The sequence below is a fragment of the Anomaloglossus baeobatrachus genome, chromosome 4 (assembly GCF_048569485.1).
Source record: "Anomaloglossus baeobatrachus isolate aAnoBae1 chromosome 4, aAnoBae1.hap1, whole genome shotgun sequence".
In the NCBI taxonomy this organism is placed as follows: domain Eukaryota; kingdom Metazoa; phylum Chordata; class Amphibia; order Anura; family Aromobatidae; genus Anomaloglossus; species Anomaloglossus baeobatrachus.
Window position 1 is genome coordinate 243,457,112 of NC_134356.1, and position 25,911 is coordinate 243,483,022.

Here is a 25,911-nt window from a genome sequence, read left to right on the forward strand (position 1 = left end):
CACATGCTTTATGAGTATTTCTGATTTACACAATTAGCATAATATTCAATATATTGATTGTCTCTTATCAATTGTATTTTGGACTCTAAAGACTTTATTCCCTTTTTTAATGTAAGTCCACTGTCTGTTTTATTACATGTATTACACATTGCCCTAATTATTGGATTTTTCATGAAACACTTGGCATATATTATAGCTCAAATCTACTCCAGTGAAATCGCTAGCTTAGATGTATTTTTCTGATATGCCGCCATACAAAGATGCCCAAAATGTAAAAAGAGGTGTGAGCCTCTTAAAGAGGTTGTCCAATTTTATATAGAAATATTGAGAAGGAAGGGTGGGTAAAAACAAATAATGCATCTCTGGCCACATCCCGTTCCAGTCACCAAAGCCACACCTAAATGAAGAACACTGAGGCGCAAAGGTGCAAAATAGGGTCTTATCTGGTATAAACTGAATAAAAAAGGTAAGCTCACCTTTCATACAACAAGAAATGCGCTTAATAATTGAGCAGATACACGAGTGCGCAGGACAGTACAGACAATACCGAAAAAGGACAAAAGATGTGTTCACTCCGTGCTGCTGAAGACTTTCCAAAGGAAGATCCAGGACATTAAAAGTGTGTTTAATTCAATGCGTTTCAAAGCCATTACAGGCTTCTTCTTCGGGATAGGAAACCATAGTCCTGTAAAGGCTTTGAAACGCGTTGGTTTAAACCACTTACCTACTGGATCTTCTTTAGGAAAGTCTTCAGCAGCAGCGCGGATTAAATACATCTTCTGTCCTTTTTCTGCAAAGCCAAACCTAGATATAGCAGTAAAAAGACTAAAAACTAGGACCACTAGCAACACCGGAGAGGCTTGCGATAGAGCAACAGTGGTTAGGGCACATGAGTGTCCCTTGTACTGTTATGTTTTCACCATACACTACTTTACATATGAAATTGTTTTAAACCTTTTTAACAAATTTGACACATCTTACTCCAACACCAAGTGCAAGATTGACGTATGAAATATTAGTTTTAGTATATTCCCCCCCTAGACTCATGAGTCACATGATAGTCATATAATAATCACAGCTAATCAACTGAGTACTGCAATCATGTATCTGAATGTATCATGAAAGTTCCATCGTTGAGATAGTAGAGACAAAATAATGGTAGTATGCACAATGTATTAGGAGTAAGTAATGTACAGCACTCCACCTGTTGTGGAACTACAAGTCCCAGTTATACCTTTAGAGCCAGTTGTCATCCAGTGACTGTCAGAGCATGCTGGAAGTTGTAGTTTTGCAACAGCTAGAGTGCTGCGAGTTGTTGACCTCAGAGAAATTTTGGATTTAACAATTCCCAAAGGACATGAGAGTCCCTGAACCACAAGAGAGGCACATTCCACTACTCGAAAGTGCTTCACAAAGCAGTAGGGTGTAGTTAGAGGTGGAAAGATTTCTGCCTCCTAGTGGATGCATTCAATTCAGACAACATGAATTGTTTGCAGACTTTTACTGTTAATCTGCTCAAGTGATTTTCTTCTCGCCTTTACACATCCTTAATGATCTTTAAATATCTACGTGGAAAACATTCACTCCACTCTTCAAGCTGCATTTGGGAGTCATATAATCCATCTGTTCTCCAGCTTTGCCCTTTACTGTATAACAAGTGGATTGGGTGACCTATAAGTAGCCTCTAATATTTGGCATTTGCCCAAAGCAAATAATAAAGTCATTTTTTAAATATGATGTGTGACCTTAGAAACTGACCTGTGCTAAAATATACAAATAATAATAATCTACAAACTAGGAAGACAAGATTTATTATTTCGGTTTCTGTCTATAAATGTTACCTACATCACCAATCACACTTTTAGATGGAAATATTCTATAAAATTATACAAACAAAAAAGTAACATTCACATTATATGTAAGTGTCATCTTCTACAACCTCCTGTGTGACATTGTGTCATATAGGAAGAGATTGGCTCTATGTACAACAAATTCTTTATTGGAAATATTATTATTTGATTACTTGTTATCTGTGAATTGTTATTTTTTGATAACTTTGTTAACTGTGAATATTTATCATATGCATCCTTCATCATTTTATACTCAACACGTCTATTTAAAAAAACAAAAACAAAATACATGGTGTGTGTCACAGAAGGCCTAAATTATCTATCTTACTCATCAGCAGTACCAAATTATTGTGTACCAATTGTTATGACCAGTTTAACATATTGATATGTATATCCAGCTATATTCTTATTTAAAGTAGTATACTTCTCCTGACTCACCTATCCTGTAATATTTTTTTATATATATATATATATATATATATATATATATATATATATATATATATATATATATATATATATATACACACAGTAGGTAAGAAAATAGAAATACTGTACAGCAGATGGAAAATTATTTAGATAGAGAGATAGATGGACAAATAGAATATGTATACATTAATATAATATATTGCTTATATATAAAATAAAATAGCATTAATACTATGTATATAATATACACAGTACAGACCAAAAATTTGGACACACCTTCTCATCTCTAGGACAACTGTTAAAAGGAGACTTTGTGCGGAAGGCCTTCATGGTGAAATAGCTGCTAGGAAACCACTGCTAGGGACAGGCAACAAGCAGAAGAGACTTGTTTGGGCAAAAGAACACAAGGAATGGACATTAGACCAGTGGAAATATGTGCTTTGATCTGGTGAGTCCAAATTTGAGATCTTTGGATCCAACCACCGTGTCTTTGTAGAAAAGGTGAACGTATGGACTCTGCATGGCTGGTTCCCACCATGAAGTATGGAGGAGGAGGTGTGATGGTGTGGGGGTGCTATGCTGGAGACACTGTTGGGGATTTATTCAAAATTGAAGGCATACTGAACCAGCATGGCTACCACAGCATCTTGCAGCGGCGTGCTATTCCATGCGGTTTGCGTTTAGTTGGACCATCATTTATTTTTCAACAGGACAATGACCCCAAACACACCTCCAGGCTGTGTAAGGGCTATTTGACTAAGAAGGAGAGTGATGGGGTGCTACGCCAGATGACCTGGCCTCCACAGTCACCAGACCTGAACCCAATCGAGATGGTTTGGGGTGAGCTGGACCGCAGAGTGAAGGCAAAAGGGCCAAAAAGTGCTAAGCTTCTCTGGGAACTCCTTCAAGACTGTTGGAAGACCATTTCCGGTGACTACCTCTTGAGGTTCATCAAGAGAATGGCAAGAGTGTGCAAAGTAGTAATCAAAGCAAAAGGTGGCTACTTTGAAGAACCTAGAATATAAGACATATTTTCAGTTGTTTCACACTTTTTTAAGTATTTCATTCCACATGTGTTAATTCATAGTTTTGATGCCTTCAATGTGAATCTACAATTTTCAGAGACCTGAAAATAAAGAAAACTCTTTGAATGAAAAGGTGTGTCCAAACTTTTGGTCTGTACTGTATACACACACACACACATATATATATATATATATATATATATATATATATATATATAACCTATTTGTCCATTTATCTCTCTATTTATAGATTTTCCCATGTAATGTACAAAATTTATAATGTCATACGTAATTCAAATCTGTTTCTTTCTTTTGCTTTCTTTCTCTTTATATAAATAATATATATATATATATATATATATATATATATATATATATATATATATATATATATAGATAAAATCTGTCTGTTTTTCTATCAAATGGACAATATTTCTATTTATGTACTTATGTCATATCCATTATCTATATATGTTTTTTATCTGTTTTTCTATCTAAAGTACAGTACATTATTCCTATTTTCCTACCTCTCCCATATCTATCTATCTATCTATCTATGATTCTATCTATCTATCTATCTATCTATCTATCTATCTATCATCTATCTATCCATCCCTCTGTCTAATTATCTATCTATTTATAGAGCTCCCATCTATCAAATTTGCAATTTTAATTGAAAACAAATTCTAAAAGAAAAATACAAACTTAATGTGTTTAACATTTCCTTCATTCTTTTTCATTTTATTAGATAAATAAAATGCAATAACTAAATGTGTCATTAAGTCTAAACTAGTTCTATAAATAATAACTGATATAAATATCTATATTTACACAATTCTGGTTGCATTGTACAGGACAGATTACATGAAATAATGACCGTACATTAATACAGGTTCAACCGAAATTTGTCCATATATATATTACAATTAAGATATACTTAGCCCTAGAACCCACCACCAACCTTCTCATAATAATTAATAATTTTTTATATATATATATATATATATATATATATATATATATATTAGCTAATGAGGAAATTAATTCCATACTTATTTTCCATATATTATTTGTCATAATCTTGGATGTCTTAACTCCTTTATTCTATTTTTTTTCCGTATGTAACTATTTTATTGATGGATAATAGTAAGTATGAGTAATAATGTAAAATATAGCAGAGGTACTTGACACTGATACATAAACATTGTAAATGGCCCAAGAAGAGGTTATACAAAGGTTTTTCATTGTCCTACTCCTGTTCATGTTTCCTCAGTGTGTAGCAGGAACTAGCAGCTTCTTGTATTCCCAGAGCTGCTAAGAGTATTCATCTCTTTGATCTCTCTTGGGAGTCAAAATCCAAGCAGAAACCAATGTCTTCTTCAGCTGTCCTACACACAGATTCTTTCTTGGGCCTTAGTGGGTACTAATTTGTTTGCTTAAGTGTGCAGGGTTCCCAGATCCCAAAGTTAGCAAACTGCTCACACTTTGGACGCGAGAAGTACACACAGCTTTAACTTTCTACAAGCAGAAAAGGTTCACTTTGTAGACACTGTACCAAAAAGCCTCAATAGGTTATCTACAATAGCATGTAAGGCACAAGAAAGACTATAGGTATTGAGAAGACTCCAGTATCAGAAGTATAAGATGTCATTATTTGTGGAGACAATACGTTATATGTTCAACTACCAAATCTAAACTCTGTCACAGTTTTGGCGGAGTTTAGCATAAATGGTTCAGCTTTTTTCCATACGCTGCACTTGCCCATATGATGTGTCTGGTATTGCAGATAATAATAATAATAATATTTATTCATTTATATAGCGCTGTTAATTCCACAGCGCTTTACATACAATGGTAACACTGTCCCCATTGGGGCTCACAATCTAGAGTCCCTATCTGTATGTCTTTGGAGTGTGGGAGGAAACCGGAGTACCCGGAGGAAACCCACGCAAACACGGGGAGAACATACAAACTCCTTGCAGATGGTGTCCTTGGTGGGATATCCACATTCCCCTAAATGACCAAAAGCTGTAATACCAGACCTGACCCAATATCAGGAGTGGCACTATTCCTAATAAAAAATAAATCAAATGCTCAGCAATGACTATAGGACTATTACAAATTGTGTTCTATTTTTCATATTACATTTATAACATTTGGGTGAGGATATGATATAAATTTCTAATTATAAAGAGGTTTTCTACAGAATACAGTGTATTATGAATTTAATGTTCTTAGTCTGTACATAGTCTGTACACCATGTTATGTACGGCATCATGGCGTCATTCCTTTGTTAGCAGGTCGGTTCATTATGACAAGATACATGAGTCTTGTCCAGACCTTGTTTGGGTGCACTGTGATCCCATTTTCAGCACTTCAATCCCCAAATCCCAGAGGCACAGATTTTTTGCTGCCCCATTAACTGACCTTGTAGTAGGTGTTTTCTTTTGCCCCATTTAGTTCCACTTGCCAATTGCTTTAGTTTTGCTTAATTTGTTTGGAGATCAATTTACAAAAGAAAAGTGTAATCCCTTAGGGATACTCTCCACGCATAAACCAGTGACGCTGAGAGGAGACAGGTTTTTTCTCCCTCTCTCACAACTTCAAATATAATAACCGAAGATAATAACCCACGCAATCAAAATGAACATACACCAGCCTGTTCTATATGTGTAGAAAAAGTGAATGAATGCTGTCCTACAACGGCTCACCTTCTGTAAGCAATAAATATACAAACCACATGTTTATATCATTAACAAAGCAAGTAAAGAATATACATATATACACATGTGTATATTTACAGTATATAAATATATATAAAATATAATTGTTCATTTAAATATATATATATATATATATATATATACACACACACAGGATCTATATATTTACATGTGTATATTTACAGTATGTAAATATATATAAAATATAATTGTTCATTTAAATAAATATATATATATATATATATATATACACACAGGATATATATACTTACATGTGTATATTTACAGTATGTAAATATATATAAAATATAATTGTTCATTTAAATATATATACATTATATATATATATATATATATATATATATATATATATTTATTTATATACATATAAATATATGTGTAGAATTTTTTCCATTAATATATTTTTTATAATAGAAAGATAGATAGCTAAATAGACAGAGAGTATTATTGTGTTTAAAAAAAGAAAAGGGTGTTCTGATTTTTTTTACCCACAGACACACGCATACACCCCACAAACATATACACACACATATATATATATATATATATATAAACAAATACACGCACACACACATACATATATACATATATATATATATATATATATATATATATATACATACACATATATACAAATACACACACATATATGTAACACACATGCACACACAACACACACACAAATGTACACGCATACACATATACACACGCACACCACACAAACACATAACACATACACACACACTATATATATATATATATATATACATATATATATATATATATATACATATTTAGATATACTGTACATATATGCTTTTTATTATAGATTTTACATTAATCACAATAGGATGATGGAGAAGGTTTATACTTTAATACTTAAACAAATATAGTAGACTGTATAGATGCAATAGTTTTTAAAACTAGCTTTTATTACCTGAGATACTAACAAAGTTGTCACAACATATCGATATATATATATAACATATGGCAGAGTTCTGCAACTGAAAAAAATAGTTGTGGTGTACGATAGGGTACAACTCCGTAACAGATTTAGGAACTGTTCAAGTGGCAATGTAATCATGAACTGCCCTATAACAGCAAGTTAAAGGGCAGTGATAACTAATACTCTTTAAACTGTCATATATACATTATATTAGTATTTAATACAGTAATATTTTAGAATCAGTCCCTTGAAATTTTACAATTAATCACTTAAAATATATTTAATTGTACAGTATTGTGTTTAATATTAAATGTATGAAAAATCACGTGTAAATTTTCGGTATTTTGTTTTAATACATTATGATCTTAATTAGCATTTTACAAATATATAATTGTCATCACAACATACGGACCTGTACGTAATAATTGTATATAATAATACCAATGTATATGTATATAATAATTTACAAGACATACTTTTCTATGCATTAATGTATTCAGTATGCTTAGTAGGACATAAGTCGAATTCTAGAATAAAAAATAGAATACAATCGAAATAAACATTTTGAATGACCCACACAGTGCAAAAATACAGTTAGTAATATAAAAGAAATTACAGAAAGTATCTAAAAGAAGGATATTGCAAAATTAGTTTATGCTCAGTAGGGAATAAGCTAAAATTGAGCTTTCCATAGTAACAGTGCAGTCCAGTTTTTATTTAGATTTCTAGTGTTTCTATAAAAACAAGAATTTTAAAACATCAAACACTTGTAAATTGACTTCATCATCTTCTTACTAAAAAAGACATTACACATGAAATTCATTTAGCAGAGTGACTATTTGCCTTCCATTATAAATGGGTCGTACATTAAAGCTTTGTATGTGAGAAACCCATGCAGAAAAGTGTGCCCACTGAATTGCTAACATCCTCTTTACCTTCCTCCTTCCTGAACCAAATGTGCCCGCCAGCTCAATGTGACCCAAGTGTTGTTGCACCTTGGCAAAAGCCTGCTAATGGCTTCATTACCACTTTAATTACCCCTAACAGCTCCAGTGATGTGCTACAGCTTTTGGGAGACTTGTCATTGAGCTGTGTGAACTAGCCGAGTGAGCCAGGGGTGGAGATTCACAAAGCAGCTGGGACCCATCTGGAACTGTGCAAAGAAGCAGCTACCGGCTACTGTTGTGACACCAAACACTCCGGTTGTGTGTGTGTGAATATATATATATATATATATATATATATATATATATACATACAGTAGATTATATATATATATATATATATATATATATATATACAAAAATTGATATGTGATAGATAGATAGATACACGAATGAAAGTATAGTGCCCTCCCAAAGCGTCATCTTCAGCAATGAAGGGGATGCACATATACGATCTACCTAGTCTGATTTACATCATGGCATCATGATGAACTTTTTAAGATGTTTAACAATAAATTAAAGTTCTATATTTTTCAATCACATAATCTGTAAATTTCAATATTATGTGACATGTCTAGATATTAATTTTAAAAAATAAAATTTGACTTAGAATTAATTAACATTTCATGGTTAAAATGAGGAAACTATTCATCAGTTCTTCCACAATATTTTTTAAAAGGACACAACACTACATGTTGAAGAGAACCAAATGATGTGCTTCCTTGCAGATATAAAATAACCTAAAACAAACAGTAATGTGTCAAAAAGCTAATAAACTGAAACCAGACTTTGGAAAGGGAGGGTCTTCCTAGACAGCCCCAGCAGGGGGATGATTTGGGATATGCTAATGGAAATTAGTCTCAGTGGACCAACCTCCTTTCAAGGTGATGTATATAAAGCTGGTGCTTCAATAAAGAGACACTGATTCTAGGCTTACTAATTATTGAAGAAGTCAGCCTAAGAGACTCTATAGGCATTTCCTGAACCTATATCGCTTCATCCTGAGCAATCATCTATTTTCTTTTGCTAGCACAAAGCATGGAAATGGTAGACAGTTGCCATTTTTCCCCATCAGAATTCTTCTATGACAGTTCCTGCATCCCTTCTCCAGAGGAGGAATTTACAGATGACTTTGAGCATGAGATGTCTGTCTATGAAGCGCACAAAAAAGCCTTCCAGGAATCAGATGAAGCAGAACATGTGAGAGCACCCACCGGTCATCACCAGGCTGGCCACTGTCTCATGTGGGCTTGCAAAGCCTGCAAAAGAAAGTCCTCTACGATGGACAGAAGAAAGGCAGCCACCATGAGGGAAAGGAGGAGGCTGAAGAAGGTTAACCAGGCTTTTGAAACTTTGAAAAGATGTACTACTACAAACCCTAACCAAAGGCTGCCCAAAGTGGAAATCTTAAGAAATGCAATCAAGTACATAGAGAGCCTCCAAGACTTGCTAAGAGAACAAGTAGAAAGTTATTACAGTCTCCCAGGACAAAGCTGCTCAGGACCCAACAGCCCAGTGTCCAGCTGCTCAGATGGCATGGTAAGTGTCCTACTTAATGATACCTAGCTTGGCATTGTACTGGTACAGTAGATAGAGGAGCTGCATTTGTAATCAGTGGAGTTTATTGCAGACCAGTAGACTTCAGAGACAATATAAGAGACTTCTGAAGAAACAGAATGAGAAGGATATTCCCATGTGAGCTTAGATTTCCAGGCAGTGTAGAGTTGCCTGCATGTTTATATCTATGACATTGTGGGAAGCTTTGGGAAAAAAAAATCTCCAGTTAAATTAGTAGAGCCTGCCCCGGTCCCAATCCATTCTTCATGCTTAACATGTTACACATTTTTGTGAGATTGCAATTTAGGCATGCTGCTCATTTTACAAGAAACCTCTGAATTAGCAGCAGTTGATGTCATAAAAGAACATGGGATATTTCTTCCAAATCTCTAGCTTAAGGTGTTAAGCACAGAGGGCCCCTAATGCAATGCACAGATTGGTATTTGCAGTGAACTCAAGCCATAACTTTTTTTTTTAATTCTAGGTGGAATGCAGCAGCCCACAATGGTCCAGAAGAAATAATAGCTTTGACAATACCTACTGCTCTGACTTATCAACATGTAAGTATTTTAACTACATTTTTGGTTGACATTCAAATTTTTGCCCACTTGAGGTTATATAATGTTTACATGTCATTATTATGGTACATTTACCTATGTTTCTATGTGAGGCCAGGGTAATATTGGGATGATTTTGCTCAGAAACAAACCCTATGCTCCACCTGACAAACTGAACACTGTTGCATCTGTAGACACATGTCAGGATTAGGCAATCTAAAGGTCTCCATCTGTTGTTGATTTAGAAGTACCAACATAGTGTGAAGAAATGGAAAGTTCATCAAGAGCTAGATAAGGCCTACATAAAATAATACTACTGAATGTAGACTAAAAAAAATGCATTTAATATAAAATTAAAAGTTTTTTTCCAAGTGTGTTAATACTTGATATTTGTATTTTTTTCCGCAGCATTTCCTACAAACAAACTGAGCGCACTCTCCAGCCTTGACTGCTTGTCCAATATAGTGGATCGAATTGCCTCCGCTGAGCAATGTGTACTTCCTCTTCAGGACTCCATCTCCTCATCACTTTCCAACAGCACTGATTCTATGCCAAGTACCCCGGACACCCCAGATTCTCGACCTGTTTACCATGTGCTCTAAGTTTAGTGTCTACAATGATGAAGGCCATGTGCTTGAAATTAAGACATTTCTTTGAAATCAGAGGATCACTATCCCTTCATATAGGGAGCAATACATTGTACAGTATTTGTATATATATAAAAGACGTAATTTACAGGCCTAAATTATATTTCTACATGGCTACATATCTTATTTAACTGGACTGTGCTGATTATTTCTGTGGCAATTAGTATTCTTTTTTTTTTTTTTTTTACAAACACAAATAATATTAAACTTTTTGGTTTTTTTGTATTGAATTCTCATAAACTTTACATGACATATAGCGCACTTTGTCACTGAGAAGGTACAACAGACGTGTGATATCCACAAATCTTGAAAATGTGTTTTGTAATAAATATTTTGCTTTGTAAGAAAACACAAGTGCATTCACTTCAATAATGGTTCTTGCTATTTGTATTGAGAAGTATAACTTTTACAGAAATAAAATGTCTCTTGCCATTGCAAACCAACGCCCATTCTATATGTCTATGGTTCTCATACATGATATTACATGTAAAACCAAACTTAAAATCAAGAAAGTACCCTGATAAAATTATCTGGTAGAGATTTTACCCTATAGGTGATTTGGCTCTGGCAATCGTTAGAGCTAGGGCTCCTTTCCACTTGCGTACCGCTTTCGATGTGATAGCTCAGCAGAGGGTCATGCGACTGTGATGCGATCTTCCGATCGTATCACAGCCTCGGAGAAGAGGGAGGGAGCACTTTCTCCCATCTCCTCGGCTGTCTGTCTCTGAGTAAATCGCACTGCAGTCGCATAACATGCGAGTGCAGTGCGATGTTTCACACGCTCCCATAGGCTTGTATGGGGGTGCGTGAGCTGAGACTCATTGCTAAACGCAGCATGCTGCAATTGCATCGATAGCACGATTCGTGTTGAGAAATAAAAGGAAAGAGAACACTGTCTCATTAATTAACACTGGTGCAAGTGCGATCCGATGTTTTATCAGATCGCACCCGCACATGAAAATTGCAAGTGGAAAAGAGCCCTTAGGTTAAGGCTCTGGCAAAAAAATGGGCACCTTAGGTCCTGCGGGTGACATCTTCTATACATTTATAGTCAATCACTGTCCACCATGGTTTCTTTTATTTGGATTCATTCAATAATTTCCATTAGAATTACTTATGATGTGTCCACTGTTTTTACGAATTAAAAAGTTAAAGATAAAATATAAAATTGGTTGTGCATATGATCTCTATAAATGGGCACCAAAAGTAATTTATTTTCATGGCCCTAAAAAACTAATAAATACACATTCAGACATTTTTCTCTGGTTTTCCCCACCCCATAATTCCCTATTATATATGATACCCATAAGAATCTGAAGTATGCCCCACAATTGCACATTCAGTAATCCTTTAGTAGTTATAGCCAGTGCCCTTTCCTTAGGGTATGTGAGAACCCTGAAAAAAATAAAAAATGTGACAAATCTGCAACACACGTGTGTGCAAAGCCTTAGGGTCTATGCACACATTGAATTTTTTGTCACATTTTTTTCCATGCAGTTGTCACAAAACCTGAATAATTTCCTAGTACCAGCAAAGTGAACGAGATCCCTGAAGTCTCCTGCACACATTACTTAATGTTTGCTGATTTGCAGCAGATTTCTTCAGCACCCTTCAGGATTTGGAGCAGAATTTTTTGCTGCAAATCTTGAATGTGTGCCCATACCTTTAGGCCATGTGCACACATTGAGTATTTGGTGAGTTTTTTACCTCAGCATTTGTAAGCCAACACCTGTAGTGGGTAATAAATACAGATGTGGAGCTCATGTTTCTATTATACTTTTGCTCTGATGGTTCCACTCTCCTGGTTTTGGCTTAGGGTATGTGCGCACGTTGCTTTTTACCTGCTTTTTACCTGCTTTTTTGCTGCTTTTTCTTCTGCGCTGTTTAATGCCAAAATAGATGTGTTCTTCTATTCAAGCAAAGTCTATGGGAATTTGGGTTTCTTGTTCACACTATGTTGTTCAAAATGCTGCCTTTTTGTGGCAGAACTTTGGTCAAAAACTCAGCTTTGCAGTGCAAAACCCAAATGGCAAAAACAATTGACATGTTGCTTCTTTGAAAAGCTGAGTTTTTGACCAAAGTTCTGCCACAAAAAGGCAGCATTTTGAACAACATAGTGTGAACAAGAAACCCAAATTCCCATAGACTTTGCTTGAATAGAAGAACACATCTATTTTGGCATTAAACAGCGCAGAAGAAAAAGCAGCAAAAAAGCAGGTAAAAAGCAGGTAAAAAGCAACGTGCGCACATACCCTTACAAATACTGAGGTAAAAATCTCACCAAATACTCAATGTGTGTATGTGGCCTTACAAATACTGAGGTAAGAAAAGACACCAAATACGTGTGCACATGGCCTTACAAATACTGAGGTAAAAATCTCACCAAATATTCAACGTGTGCACGTGGCCTTAAGAAGATCCATGTCTAAGGCTATGTCCGCACGTTGCTTTTTACCTGCTTTTTACTTGCTTTTTTGCTGCTTTTTCAACTGCAGCGTTTAACCCCTTAACGACCGCGGGCCGTAAAATTACGTCCTAAATGACATAATCTTACTGCCCGCGGTCCTCCGGCGGCAGCATGCCGCGATCGGCACACATCTCAGCTGATTTTCACAGCTGAGATGTGTGCCTGCTAGGCACGAGCAGAATCGTTATCTGCTCGTGCCGATTAACCCCTTATATGGCGCTGTCAATACATGACAGCGCCATTATAAGCGCAATCGCGGTAAAGTTTTTACTTACCGCCGAAACCGGAAGTCACGTGACGCGATCACGTGACTCCCGATAGTTGTCATGGTAGTACAGGGTCATGTGATGACTCCTGTACTACACATGAATTGGTTTCACTTTCGCTGTGCCCGGGGCACAGCAAAAGAGAAAGACAGCGTATCTGCTGTTTACAGCCTTCCAGCTGTGATCAGCAGATACTGCAGAGCGATCGGAATGCTGATCGCAATAGCCCCCTAGGGGGACTAGTAAAATAAAAAAAAAAAGTAAAAAAATAAGTTTTAAAAAATTAAAAAAAAACAAAAAAACCTAAAAGTTCAAATCACCCCCCATTCGCCCCATTGAAAATTAAAGGGTTAAAAAAATAAAAAATATACACACATTTGGTATCGCCGCGTTCAGAAACGCCCGATCTATCAAAATATAAAATCAATTAATCTGATCAGTAAACGGCGTAGCGGCAAAAAAATTCCAAACGCCAAAACGACGTTTTTTTGTCGCCACAACTTTTGCGCAAAATGCAATAAGAGGCGATCAAAACGTAGCATCTGCGCAAAAATGGTACCGTTAAAAACGTCAGCTCGAGACGCAAAAAATAAGCCGTCATTGAGCCTAAGATCCCGAAAAATGAGAACGCTACGGGTCACGGAATATGGCGTAAAACGTGCGCCACTTTTTTCGGACAAACTTCCGATTTTTTTTTAACCCCTTATATAAAAGTAAACCTATACATGTTTGGTGTCTACGAACTCGCACTGACCTGAGGCATCACACCCACACATCAGTTTTACCATATAGTGAACACAGTGAATAAAATATCTCAAAAACCATAGTGCTATCGCACTTTTTTTGCAATTTTTCAGCATTTGGAATTTTTTTGCCATTTTCTAGTACACAATATGGTAAAACTGATGGTTTCATTTAAAAGTACAGCTCGTTCCACAAAAAATGAGCCCTCACATGACCATATTGACTGAAAAATAAAAAAGTTACGTCTCTCAGAAAAAGAATGGCGAAAAAAGAAAACGGAAAGCGAAAAATCGGCCGGTCGTGAAAGGGTTAATGCCAAAATGGATGTGTTCTGCTTTTCAAGCAAAGTCTATGGGAATTGACATGTCAATTGTTTTTGCCATTTGGGTTTTGCACTGCAAAGCTGAGTTTTTGACCAAAGTTCTGCAACAAAAAGGCTGCAGTTTGAACTGCATAGTGCGGACAAGAAACCCAAATTCCCATAGACTTTGCTTGAAAAGCAGAGCACAACCATTTTGCCATTAAACGCTGCAGTTGAAAAAGCAGCAAAAAAGCAGGTAAAAAGCAACGTGCGGACATAGCCTAAGGCCATGTGCACCTATTGACTTTTTTGTGAGTTTTTTTTTACCTCAGTCAGTAATTGTAAGGCAAAACCAGGAGTGGGTGAAAAATACAGAAGTGCTGCACGTGTTTCTGCTGTACTTTTCCTACGATTGTCCCATTCCTGGATTTGTCTTACAATTACTGAGGTAAAAAACTCACCAAATACTCAATGTGTGCACGTGGCCTAATAGAAACACGTTCACCACTTCTGCATTGTGTACCCAACCATTGTTTACCCAGTCCTGACTTTGGATTATAAAAACTGAGGTAAAAACTCACAGAATACTCAATGTGTGCAGTTCCATGTGACCTTATTGTCTAAAAACGTCCAGTATCTAAAACAGCAGAATTCCCAGCTTTCTATGTGAGAAAATCATAAAATGAGAAAATCTGATTGATCTGTGGTCCCAGATTCTGGAAACCTTTTGAGGCTGAGTTCACATGTCCTGTAATCATCTGCTAGAACAGATCCTGCAGAGATCTGTTGGGAAAAAAAGTACTGCAAACACAAATTATTCTGTCTGTTGATAAATAACTGATGTTGGCAGGATCCATTTTTTTTGGAGTCTATGAAGAATGGATCCATTAACAGACTGGTTAACAGCCATCCATTATTCTTCCATTTTTTTATTACAGGACCCATTGGAATCCAAATGGAAGATAACTAGCATTCCATTAGTGGATTTGTTCTCCAAAGACTCCAATGCAAAAAAACCCGGATCTGATAGAAATCATTTTGCCAACAGATCTCTGCAGGATCGATCTAAGGGTACGCTCACACGAGCGTGAAAATCGGACGAGTGCAATGCGAGAAATTCTCGCATTGCACTCTGACCAATGTTAGGCAATGAGGTTGAGCTGTTGGTCAGCTTTTCTCGCATCCAGATTCTGGATGCGAGAAAAGCGGCAGCATGCTGCGTTTTGCTGCTACCGCCGTATCTCTCGCACCCATTCAAGTGAATGGATGCGAGAGATACATCGGACTGCACTCGGATGTTATCCCAGTGCAGTGCGATCTACGCACAGGCTGACAGTGGAGGAGATGGGAGGATTAACCCCTCCCTCTCCTCTTTTTTTTTTCCCTTGGTTTCTCTTTGTCTCATGGCCAGTGTGAACATGGTCTCACAAGTTCCATGTATACCATCTCATACTCCGGCTCACTTTTTTGTTTTTATGTAGTTTTTTTGTATTCAGTACAAACAGGGAGTGGCCCCCTTCTTAGCGAGCTGGACATTTCATTCTGTGAATCCCCCTGACTGTGTGTGTCCTGTTGGGACCCGGTCGCTCTCAGCCCTTAGCCACATTGAGGCCTATTTTAGACCCATGGTAAGGTTTTAATATTAGAGAGTGTAGGTACTATCCCAACTGGGTACAACTTGACGTTTGGTGGGATAGCTTTATGCTTTTTTTGATCAAAAACAGTGTTTACTAAGTACCCTATGTTTATATGCACTATGCTTTTATTTAGTTACAGCAGGGTATGTTTTCACAATTTTTTTTTTTTTTTCCCCTTGGTTCCTCTCCTCCGCAGCGCCTGCACTCAGCTTCACAGCTGTGACCCGATCGCAAGATCGGGTTACAGTCGCATGACACCCGGCTCACGCTCGCAGCAGAGCCTGAGCCGGGGGACATTAGCATATCGCATCCGATGCTCTCGCATCGGATGCCATACGCTCGTGTGAGTCCAGCCTTACAGATGATTACACCACATGTGAACTCAGCCTAAAGGCTACTTTACACACTGCGATATCGGTCCCGATATCGCTAGTGTGCGTACCCGCCCCCATCTGTTGCGCGACACGGGCATATCGCTGCCCGTGCCGCACAACATCGCCCAGAGCCGTCACACATACTTACCTGTCCGGCGACGTCGCTGTGACCGGCGAACCGCCTCCTTTCTAAGGGGGCGGTCCGTGCGGCGTCACAGCGACGTCACTGAAACGTCACTGAACCGCCGCCCAATCGCAGCGGAGGGGCGGAGATGAGCGGGACGTAACATCCCGCCCACCTCCTTCCTTCCGCATAGCGGCCGGGAGGCAGGTAGGGAGAGCTTCCTCGTTCCTGCGGCGTCACACGCAGCGATGTGTGATGCCGCAGGAACGAGGAACAACCTCGTTACTGCTGAAGTAACGATAATTGGGAATGGACCCCCGTGTCGCCGATTAGCGATTTTTCACTGTTTTGCAACAGTGTTTTGCAACAGGGGTCTGGCCGACTGATGGGAGGGAAGTGAGTCAGTTCATTTAAAAGGAGAGTAGTGAGAGTATGGCGCCCCTGAGGCTTCCGTCGCCACAGAGATATTGCACCTCAGCCAGAGGTGTGATGTCCCATCCTGGGTAAGAATGAGGTCATATGCCGGTCCACAGACTAAACTTGCACACACCAATTGGTAGGCATACACTGGGTCAGGGATAGTGGCAGCAACCCCCATAGATGTATTCATGGGGCCGTAAGTCCCATTTCTGGTCCCAATAGTGTGGGTGGGGCCTAGTCAGTGGGTGTGTGGGAGGAGTCAGAAAGAGAGTAGACAAGGGAACCAGGAAATTCCAGTTCAGTTTAGTCAGTCTGTCAGGAAGAGCAGAGGAGTTGGTAGTCTGTGAGAGGGAGGTAGTTACCTCAGGAGAGTGAAGGAGAAAAGTCTGAGGAAAAAGTGACAGAAGCAAGTTCCTGGTGGAGATCCTGGGATCTAGTTAGGCCCAGGTGACACCTAAAGAAAGAAAGGATTCCAGGGCCACGGAAGGGCATATTGGCTTGTGGCCTGTTCCACTGGAAGATCGGGTGGAGGGATCTGGCTGCATTCGGGGACGGACCCCAGACAGAGGGAAGAAAGACAATTCCTCAAAAGTAACACCGAAGGCCGGGGGTGGTTGCAAGCGCCCAGGGCCACAACCCACCACAGATCCCCGGTGAAGGGGGCAAGATACAACTGCGGTTAGCCCCCTTTGTACAGGCCCTGTGGTGGAGGCCAAGACCAGCTCAGCTAAAACAGTCAAGGCTAAGAAGTCAGTCAGGAAAGAGACACAGGAGGGGTGCACCGGTATTGACCTCTGAACTACCCGGGATCGGCGGAGGCACCTGACAGTGGATCCCATCATACTGTGGGCAAATGGTTTGCTAGCACCTGGACTCAGAAACAGTGAGTAAAACATCTTAACTGCAAGCCCTGTGTCGTCTGATTTATCCTGCACTCCTACTACAGAATACAAACACCATAGACTTTACCAAGCACCAAAGGTTGCCCCGGGGTACCTGTTCTACCTGTGGAGAGCAAGAAACACCTTAGCTGCCATAACATCAGCCCCGGAGGTCCCTTCTAGCAGCTGCGGCTCCATAGCTGCAAATTACCACAGATGGCATCACGAATCTTATATAAACTTTAACAATATCATCACCCCCAATACCGCCTCATTAACTGACCCCACCAGGGTCATGGAATCGAGCCCCGCCACCGCTGACTACCCCGGACTAGTCCGGTCCGACACCGAGTCTCCTAAGGCCCTGGGGTGGGCGAGTCAAGAGCCCTCAAGGAGAGAGGAGCTGGGGGGAGTGAGCTCCCGGGGAGCTAGACCATGGTTGGGTCGCAGACAGTGGTTTGAAGGATCGAGATGAGGAGTGTGGGCGCGGCAGTGTGGAAGCGTCAAGTGGAAGCCCTGCGTGTGGAACAGGTAAGCAAACGCCCGGTTCCGGTTGATCCAGCCTACCCGGCCACTGAACACGGTATGTCCCCGACCACCGCGACAGCCTTGTCACCTCCTCCACCCTCAGCTGAAGCTATAGCTGAGCTGCTGCCCCCGACCCCTGCAGTGGAGCCTCCAGCCCCCACGGAAGATGAGCAGGCCGCAACACCTCTGGCCCTACCACCGGCCAGACCAGGCCGCGATGCCTCCGGTGCCATCCCTGGCCAGACCAGACCAGGCCGCCTCACTGGGCCTGTACCTCGTTACAGAGCACCCAGCCACTTCTACCCCGGCTGCAGAACAGCCGGTTCATTTTGTTGCTGCTGCAAGGGAAGAATCCATCCACATGCTGGTTCCATTGCAGTGCGGCCCCCCCGGTAGTAGCCGGGGCCGTGGGAATCCGAATGCAGCCAGTTCGCCTAGAGGAGGCAGAAACTGAGATTCACACTGGGAAAGGCACCATCAGCAGCTGCTCGCAGAGATATCCACCAGGAAGCAGGGTCAGCATTGTGGAGAATTGGCAGCAGCCAGCACGAACTTGTGCTCATTGTAAATAGTTGCACCTAGTGTGCCTACCAGAGTCATCTCCTGAACCGTCAAGACTTCAATCCTGTCACCATGGACACTGCAAGAAACTCAGGGTAGTGTGACACCATGGCTAGCGGTGGCAGCAGGGGTTCAGGTGTTTTGGGTGGCGGGTTGAAGGGAAAAGGGACAATGGGAATGGACTGTCGCAGTAAGGGGCTGCAGCGGAGCAGGCTGAGTCCCCGACTACCGCTACAACCGGTAGCATTCCCAAGTGTTCTAATGTTGGACTCTGAGAGTTTGTAGCATTCAAGTGTATTGCCTCCCCTGTGTGGGAAGAGTCTTTTATATTTTACATGTTACCCCTTTTTCCAGTTCCAGTTTAATAAAAAACTCTGTGTGTCCTGTAGCTCGGGGACGAGCTACGTTTAACCAAGGGGGAATGTGGCGCCCCTGAGTACATCAAGGTGCCACAGGGTACTGCATCCTTACCCACGGTGCAGGGCTTACACCATCCATGGTTCCAAGTTCCTTAGTTCAGGTATCACTACCAACAGCACCACAAATCCCAATCAACACCTCACATCATGACCTGACAGACACACCAGTGGGTTGGTCTAGCTGGAAAAGGGCCACCCACCTAGAAGTCAGGCAGACTGGTGGGAGGGAAATTAGTCAGTTCAGTAGAGAGGAGAGTAGTGAGAGCCCTCAAGGAGAGAGGAGCTGGGGAGAGTGAGCTCCCGGGGAGCTAGACCATGGTTGGGTTGTGGATGGTGGTCCAGGACCAGAGTAGACGGGGACCGGTGGCAGTGACATTGGAAAGGGTGCGACGGACATAGTCTAGGAGGACTGTCGGCACCAGCAAACCCAAAAGAAACTTACCGGTACCGAGCACGACGGGGTACAGGACCCTAGGTCAGGAGCCGAGTCAACGTCCTGGCAATTAACCTGCAGAGGAAGGAGACCTTCAGGGACTTTCCCACAGAGCTCAGAGATTGGGGGTATCAGTACAACGCGGGGGACAGGGTTTTCCAGCCAAAAGCAGCCCACTAAAGTGCCAAGTGCCAGCTCCCAAGAGCACAGCTACACTTCACAAAGTGAGCAGGGCCCTAACAGCTTCGAGCCAAGGGGCCACAGACAGACAACTAAATTGTGTCCGGAGGTAGGCTCTAGACTATCAAGTGACACCGGTGGGAGCGGACACCTGGACGGGCTCACCGTAGTGACTGTGGCACACAGAGAACTTGGTTTACTGGCAGCGTGCGTGTCTACTTTATAATCCTCATCCAGCACCACGACTTCCCACAGTGAGTACCCTGTTCCCCCTGCACCCTGCGCTCCCGAATAAACACCAACACCCCTGAACCCGGGGCCATCCCTACCTGTGGAGGAACTAACATCGGGCTGCTTAACTCCATCTGCCCCGATACTCTTTACAGCAGCGACGGTACTCCCATTACCGCAACTCACAGGTGGCGTCACAAACTTCTCCCCTGTAAATACCCCTTTTCACGGATCAAAGTGTCCGCCAACTCAGGTCCGGGCCCCCTCGAGCCACCATGATCCTGGACCCAAGCAGCCCGACCAACACCGGGGAGGTACAATCATACTATATCTCCTGAACATGGGAGGAAGCAAAAGAAAGTATATAAACTAATATTACACCATGGGATCAAAGATGATTCAATTTGTGAGGTAAAACATTTCTCTGCCTGGTTTTAAAAAAGAAAGACTAATTTGCGAACCCATGCTGTGATTTTTGTATACTCTCTTTTGTGTCCTCCCCTGCTCAGGACCTGTGGTATGATCAGACCATGTCTCTGTATGGTCAAACACAGTCATAACACAGTACATAGCAGATACACATATATACGATTATCTCATATGCAAAAGAACATTTTTTTTAAACACATCCAAATGTAGAAACTTTTATTATTCCAAGATCTGTTGACTAAAATTAACTTTATTTGTGCGAAAACCCTTTTAAACCCTTCACGACATATAATGTATACTTACGTCATATATCATGTCCTTACCTTTGATGCGGGCTTGCATACCGAGCACGCATTTAACCCTGCACATGACGGCGTGGGCTCAATGCTATCCGAGGATAAAAATTGCAGCATGCCCGTAAATTGGATTGCACTTGATCATGAAAGTTTATGGGTCCATGGAAAAAAATCATACAAGATTTTTTCTATCTTCTTCATAGAAGAATCATACAATGTTCAGTGTGATCAGAGTGTGATTAAAATAATTGATCTGATTTTCTTGAATGAGAAAAAAACATTTGTCTGGCCCTCAGGGTGATATTAAGCTGGAATTCCAAAATAAGGAAAAAAACCTGAATGGATAAAATAATTTGACAATAGATATGGCCTTAGGCTATGTGCATATGCTGAGTATTTGGTGAGCTTTTTACCTCAGTATTTGTAAGGCCATGTGCACATATTGAGTATTGGTGAGTTTTTACCTCAGTATTTCTAAGGCCATGTGCACATATTGAGTATTTGGTGAGTTTTTACCTCAGTATTTCTAAGGCCACGTGCACACACATTGAGTATTTGGTAAGTTTTTACCTCAGTATTTGTGAGCTAAAACCAGGAGTGTAACAATCAGAGGAAAAGTATAATAGAAACACTTTTGCATTTATTAACCACTCCTGATTTAGGCTTACAAACACTGAGGTAAAAAAACCTCACAAAATACTCAACATATGTGTTCCGCCCTGGACTAGCCAGGTCGTCACAGGTACTACAACACACCCCCCCCACCCTGAGACAGGCACATCAGCCAGACACAAAATCCTTGTTGCCTCCCTCCAGGGGCTGATGTCCACACCAGGTGGGGTGGAGCCAGGCGGTTGGCCCCACCCACTGAGGAGTTCACAGTCCTGGAGGCGGGAAAAGGAAGGCAGTCAAGTTCAGTTAGGGAAGTGGAAGAGAGAGGAGTGAAGTAGTAGCGGAGGAGTAAACTGACCGTGTCCGGGTGTGTGGCCCGGGCACTAAGAGCAAGGTTGGCAGACGGTGGTGGCCGTCTGCAGGAGAGGCAGATCAACGCGGAACCGTAGGACCGGGGATGGGCGGTGGCCCGCCGGTACCAAACCGGGGAGCGAAGTGAAGCCAGCACACTCAGGCAGGGCCTACGGACCCCGACCAGGCTTGGAGTCGCCATTAGAGGTCAAATCCGTCAGTGACCGGAACCCCAGGGGTTTCCTAACAGCCAAGACCCGATTGAAGGCAACCGTCCGACCAGCAAAAGGAAATACAGCTACCGCCACAGCTAGAGTTCCAAGGGCCAGAGCCTGCGGGCAAAAGGGCTCCTCCGGCACATATACTTGCTGGGCAGCGGGTTACCAGTGGGAATCCATCGGGACCGAACATACACAAAGATGCAGGGAAAGGCAGCCACCACCAAACGTCCGGGAGAAGTCACAGCAGCCGACTGCGGGACCCGTCCATCCAGCCGTTTGGTTTACCAGAGACTTTGCGTACATTTGTGGCTGAGTGAGTATAACCGTGCCGTCCGGCACCGGGCTGCGCAGTCCAGGCGGCCCTGCACCTTGCCAACCCTGCCTCCCTGTCACCTCACCGGGCCCCGGGACCACCAACCCCTACCCACGGAGGGGGGACACAACATCCCAGTTGCTCCCTACCATCGCTCCCGGGATCCCCGTCACCAGCAGCAGTGGTGTCCAACCTCACCACAACCCGTGGGTGGTGTCACGGACCAAATCCCCAAACCAAACTACCCCCTTTGACTCACGGGCGAGGAGTGCCGCTCGAGTCCCCCGATCCGGCCCACCACTCGAGCCACCAAGCAGCCATCGCAGCAGCGCCGGACCCGAGCGTTAGCGAGCGCAGCGGCGTCTTTCCCCAGCCCGCTGCAAATGCATGTGGCTCAATATTACAGCTACCACAAATAAGGATATTCTTTATATTTTGTACATGTTTTTTTTAGGCTGCGGATAGAAGCCTATGAAGAAAAGAAGGCATTAAAACAGTTCAACAAAGTCTTTAGATGCCCAGTGGGTAGTAGTTTTCATGCATTTGAGTGCAGCACAATTTTTTATATGCCCTTATAGACATGAATTTGTGCGTGCAGTTTTATATACCATACCTCCCAATTTTTTAAGAACAGAAAGAAGGTCAAATTATGCGACACGGGTAGCACATTGAGACAAATTTTGACTAATCCACTAGCCACACCCCAAGCACCCATTTAGCAGTGAGGAAAATTCATCAGATGCCCGAAACTGCAGGGTGTAGACCCAAATCCGATGACTGTCTTGCTGCATACAGACTAGAAATGAGTGGATTGATTCACTAAACTCAGGTCCATCTCAGTGGTACCTGGCGACTATACGGGAAGCTGCAAATCTCTTCCCTTCCTGTGTCCAGGGCTGGTACAACGTAATCTGTGTGTCCTGCTCATCTCTAGTTGGGAACTATGGATTTATTTTTTGTTCTTTCACACTTAGTCGTAACAACCATAACTTTCTCATCTTGATGTAAGCTTCACTATATAACATCTGGCATTTGGTGTCTGAAAGACCATGTTCACACTTTGAGCAGAGACAGATTATAATGAGGGCAATCTGGGCTACTGCCCGGGGCCCGTGGCTCAAGGGGACCCATGCTCCGAAAAGTAAATTACCCCCATTAAAATCCGCATTAAACATTTAAAAGATTCTGGGTCTGCCCGCCCTGCAGCACGTCGGAAGGACCAGGGCCGCCATCAGGGCATTATAAACGTGACTTCTATAACGGGCTCCGTGAGCAGAAGCCAGGAGGGAGGCGGGGCTGCTGAAAGCCCGGGCCCCTTCCCTTTCATTCCTCTGCTCAACGGGCCCCAGGGGTCGGGGCCGCCATCAGGGCAATGAGGGGGGCCCGGTTGCTCATATTTAGCTGTCCTCTCTCTACCTGCACTAATCTATGTAATTGATGCAGGACAGGAAATATACTGGAACAGAACGGAGGCTGAGAAGGTGAAGGACCTTGCCTGATCACATGACCGGTGACCCGGCAGGTCCTGTCGCTGTTCAGCTGCTGCAGCCTCTGTGCAGGTCCCAGCGGCTGCTCTCCTGCTTTGCACCAATCAGAACCTGCAAGATGAGGTAATGTATAGTGTGTGTAAGTAAATGTGCTTTTTGTAGGGCTGTGTGTGTATATGTGCATGTAGTCTGTCTCTTTCCATGTCTGTATTTTTCCCTGGCTGTCTGTCTCTGTCTCTTTCCCTGGCTGGCTGTCTCTTTCTCTTTCCCTCGCTGGCTGTCTCTTTCCCTTTCTGTCTCTGTCTTTGTTTCTTTCCCTGGCTGTCTCGGTCTCTTTCCCTGGCTGTCTCGGTCTCTTTCCCTGGCTGTCCCGGTCTCTTTCCCTGGCTGTCCCGGTCTCTTTCCCTGGCTGTCTCTGTCTCTTTTCCTGGCTGTCTCTGTCTCTTTTCCTGGCTGTCTCTGTCAATGTCTCTTTCCCTGGCTGGCTGTCTCTGTCTCTTTCTCTGGCTGGCTGTCTCTGTCCCTGGCTGGCTGTCTCTGTCTTTTTCCCTGGTGGCTGTCTCTGTCTCTTTCCCTGGCTGTCTGTCTCTGTCTTTGTCTCTTTCCCTGGCTGTCTCTGTCTCTTTCCTTGGCTGTCTCTTTCCCTGGCTGTCTCTGTTTCTTTCTCTGGCTGGCTGCCTCTGTCCCTGGCTGGCTGTCTCTGTCCCTGGCTGGCTGTCTCTGTCCCTGGCTGGCTGTCTCTTTCCCTGGCTGGCTGTCTCTGTTTCTTTCCCAGGCTAGCTGTCTCTATCTCTTTCCCAGGCTGACTGTCTCTGTCTCTTTCCCTGGCTGTCTCTTTCCCTGTTCTGTCTCTGTCTTTTTCCCTGGCTGTCTCTGTCTTTTTCCTTGGCTGGCTGTCTCTGTCTCTTTCCCTGGCTGGCTGTCTCTGTCTCTTTCCCTGGCTGGCTCTGTCTTTTTCCTTGGCTGGCTGTCTCTCTTTCCTTGGCTGTCTCTGTCCCTGGCTGGCTGTCTCTGTCTTTTTCCCTGGTTGGCTGTCTCTGTCTCTTTCCATGTCTGTCTTTTTCCCTGGCTGACTGTCTCTGTCTTTTTCCATGGCTGTCTGTCTCTGTCTCTTTCCCTGGCTGTCTCTTTCTTTTTTCCTGGATGGCTGTCTCATTCCCTGGCTGTCTCTGTCTCTTTCCCTGGCTGCCTCTGTCTCTTTCCCTGGCTGTCTCTGCCCCTGTCTCTTTCCCTGGCTGTCTCTGCCTCTGTCTCTTTCCCTGGCTGTCTCTGCCCCTGTCTCTTTCCCTGGCTGTCTGTCTCTGTCTGTCTCTTTCTGTCTCTTTGTTTGTCTTTCTCGCTCTCTCTCTGTCTATCTCACTCTCTGTGTCTCTCTCTCCACTCATATCGTATTACCTCACCCATAAGCTTCTTATACTATGAATGTCCTTCATTGCCTCTAGCAACCAATCAGCTGCTATTAATGACCTGTGGCTTCTAGCTCCATTCACTTTAATGTAAACAGGTTTTGTTGGTGAATAACTGTAAAGCGTGGGGTGAAAGTTTCCCCTCAAATCATAGTCTATGACGTTCCCTGAGGCACATGGGGCATCTGTGCAAAATATTGTGATTGTAAATGTGACGGTGCAGATTCCTTTAGCAGGGATACACACACACATACACTCAGCATATATATTAGATATATACGCATATGACTGGCAATTCTGTCTGGTGCTCGTCATTTTGATGACCCGAAAAACAGTGCATGCAGCTTTTTTTCAGGCTGTCAATATGCCGACTAGCGGTTAATGTGTGATTGGTGAGGACTGTCTGCAGAATTGGAGATTTTCCAGTGATGGTGGGACTGTGGAAAGTTGGAGGTAAGTATGCAAAGGAGAATCTCAGCTCACTCGGTAAATGCATCACCTGGGTCCTTTCTCTAGGGGATGGTGCAGGGA

General features: G+C 42.1%; 1 protein-coding gene across 1 annotated transcript; it reads left to right on the forward strand.

Annotated features, from left to right (window-relative positions):
• Positions 1 to 8,382: 8,382 nt before the first annotated feature.
• Positions 8,383 to 11,057, forward strand: MYF5 (myogenic factor 5). Its single transcript, XM_075342421.1, has 3 exons — positions 8,383 to 9,477; positions 9,980 to 10,055; positions 10,461 to 11,057. Exons 1-3 carry the CDS (start codon positions 8,977 to 8,979, stop codon positions 10,652 to 10,654), a joined length of 771 nt encoding a protein of 256 aa, XP_075198536.1. The 5' UTR covers positions 8,383 to 8,976; the 3' UTR covers positions 10,655 to 11,057.
• The last annotated feature ends 14,854 nt before the right edge of the window (positions 11,058 to 25,911 follow it).

Excerpts from the sequence above, each read along its gene's own strand:
- MYF5 (XM_075342421.1), top strand. The coding sequence starts at position 8,977 with ATGGAAATGGTAGACAGTTGCCATTTTTCCCCATCAGAATTCTTCTAT. Across the intron at positions 9,478-9,979 it reads CCAGCTGCTCAGATGGCATG|GTGGAATGCAGCAGCCCACA; the intron begins GTAAGTGTCCTA and ends TTTTAATTCTAG. Across the intron at positions 10,056-10,460 it reads CTGCTCTGACTTATCAACAT|CATTTCCTACAAACAAACTG; the intron begins GTAAGTATTTTA and ends TTTTTTCCGCAG.